The following is a 516-nucleotide window of genomic DNA, read 5'->3' on the forward strand; positions in this document are numbered from 1 at the left end:
GAGCCTGCATCTCGTAAAGGGGCGGTGCTGGCTGCAAGGAGTCTTGGCACCGGCTGCGAGAAAGGCTGGTCAGGGGCGTGAGTTCCCCTCCACCAGCACCAAAACATTGCAAAAAAAGGCAGAGCGCCCCACACTTTAGATAAGGACAATTAGCCACCAGCGAGCCCCTGCAGGCAGCGAGTTAATTAGGGGTTTCCTGCTCTCCGGCATGCCCTGTCCCAGCTCCTGCCCCCCCGGGCTCTTAGCCCTGATGGCACCTGGGCTGGCTCTCATGGCCACCTTCTCGCTGCCCTCCCAGGCCGGGGACAGGAGAGCGCTGCCGGTGGAGAAACCTCCAGGTGTGAAGGGAAGAACTCTCATTCTCCTTGATGTCAACACCAAGAGCCCTGTCAGGATAATCAGTGAGAATTTCCTCTCCCTGCAGCTGGACCCCTCCATCATTCATGATGGCTGGCTCGATTTCTTAAGGTAAGGCAGGAGCCCCCCGGCGCCCTCCCCACGCCGCCCGCGGGGCGC

The 516-nt window shown here is 61.0% G+C and overlaps 1 protein-coding gene across 1 annotated transcript in view; it reads left to right on the forward strand.

Moving 5' to 3' along the window:
• Positions 1 to 208: 208 nt before the first annotated feature.
• Positions 209 to 516, forward strand: part of HPSE2 (heparanase 2 (inactive)) — a gene marked incomplete at its 3' end in the record, with an annotated part of 97,608 nt that continues 97,300 nt past the window's right edge. Inside the window, exon 1 of the mRNA XM_035897427.1 lies at positions 209 to 468. Within this exon, the coding sequence (XP_035753320.1) occupies positions 209 to 468 (260 nt within the window). The remainder of the gene's footprint in view (positions 469 to 516) is intronic.

The sequence above is a fragment of the Egretta garzetta genome, unplaced genomic scaffold, assembly GCF_000687185.1.
Source record: "Egretta garzetta isolate BGI_Z169 unplaced genomic scaffold, ASM68718v1 scaffold56, whole genome shotgun sequence".
Lineage (NCBI taxonomy): Eukaryota > Metazoa > Chordata > Aves > Pelecaniformes > Ardeidae > Egretta > Egretta garzetta.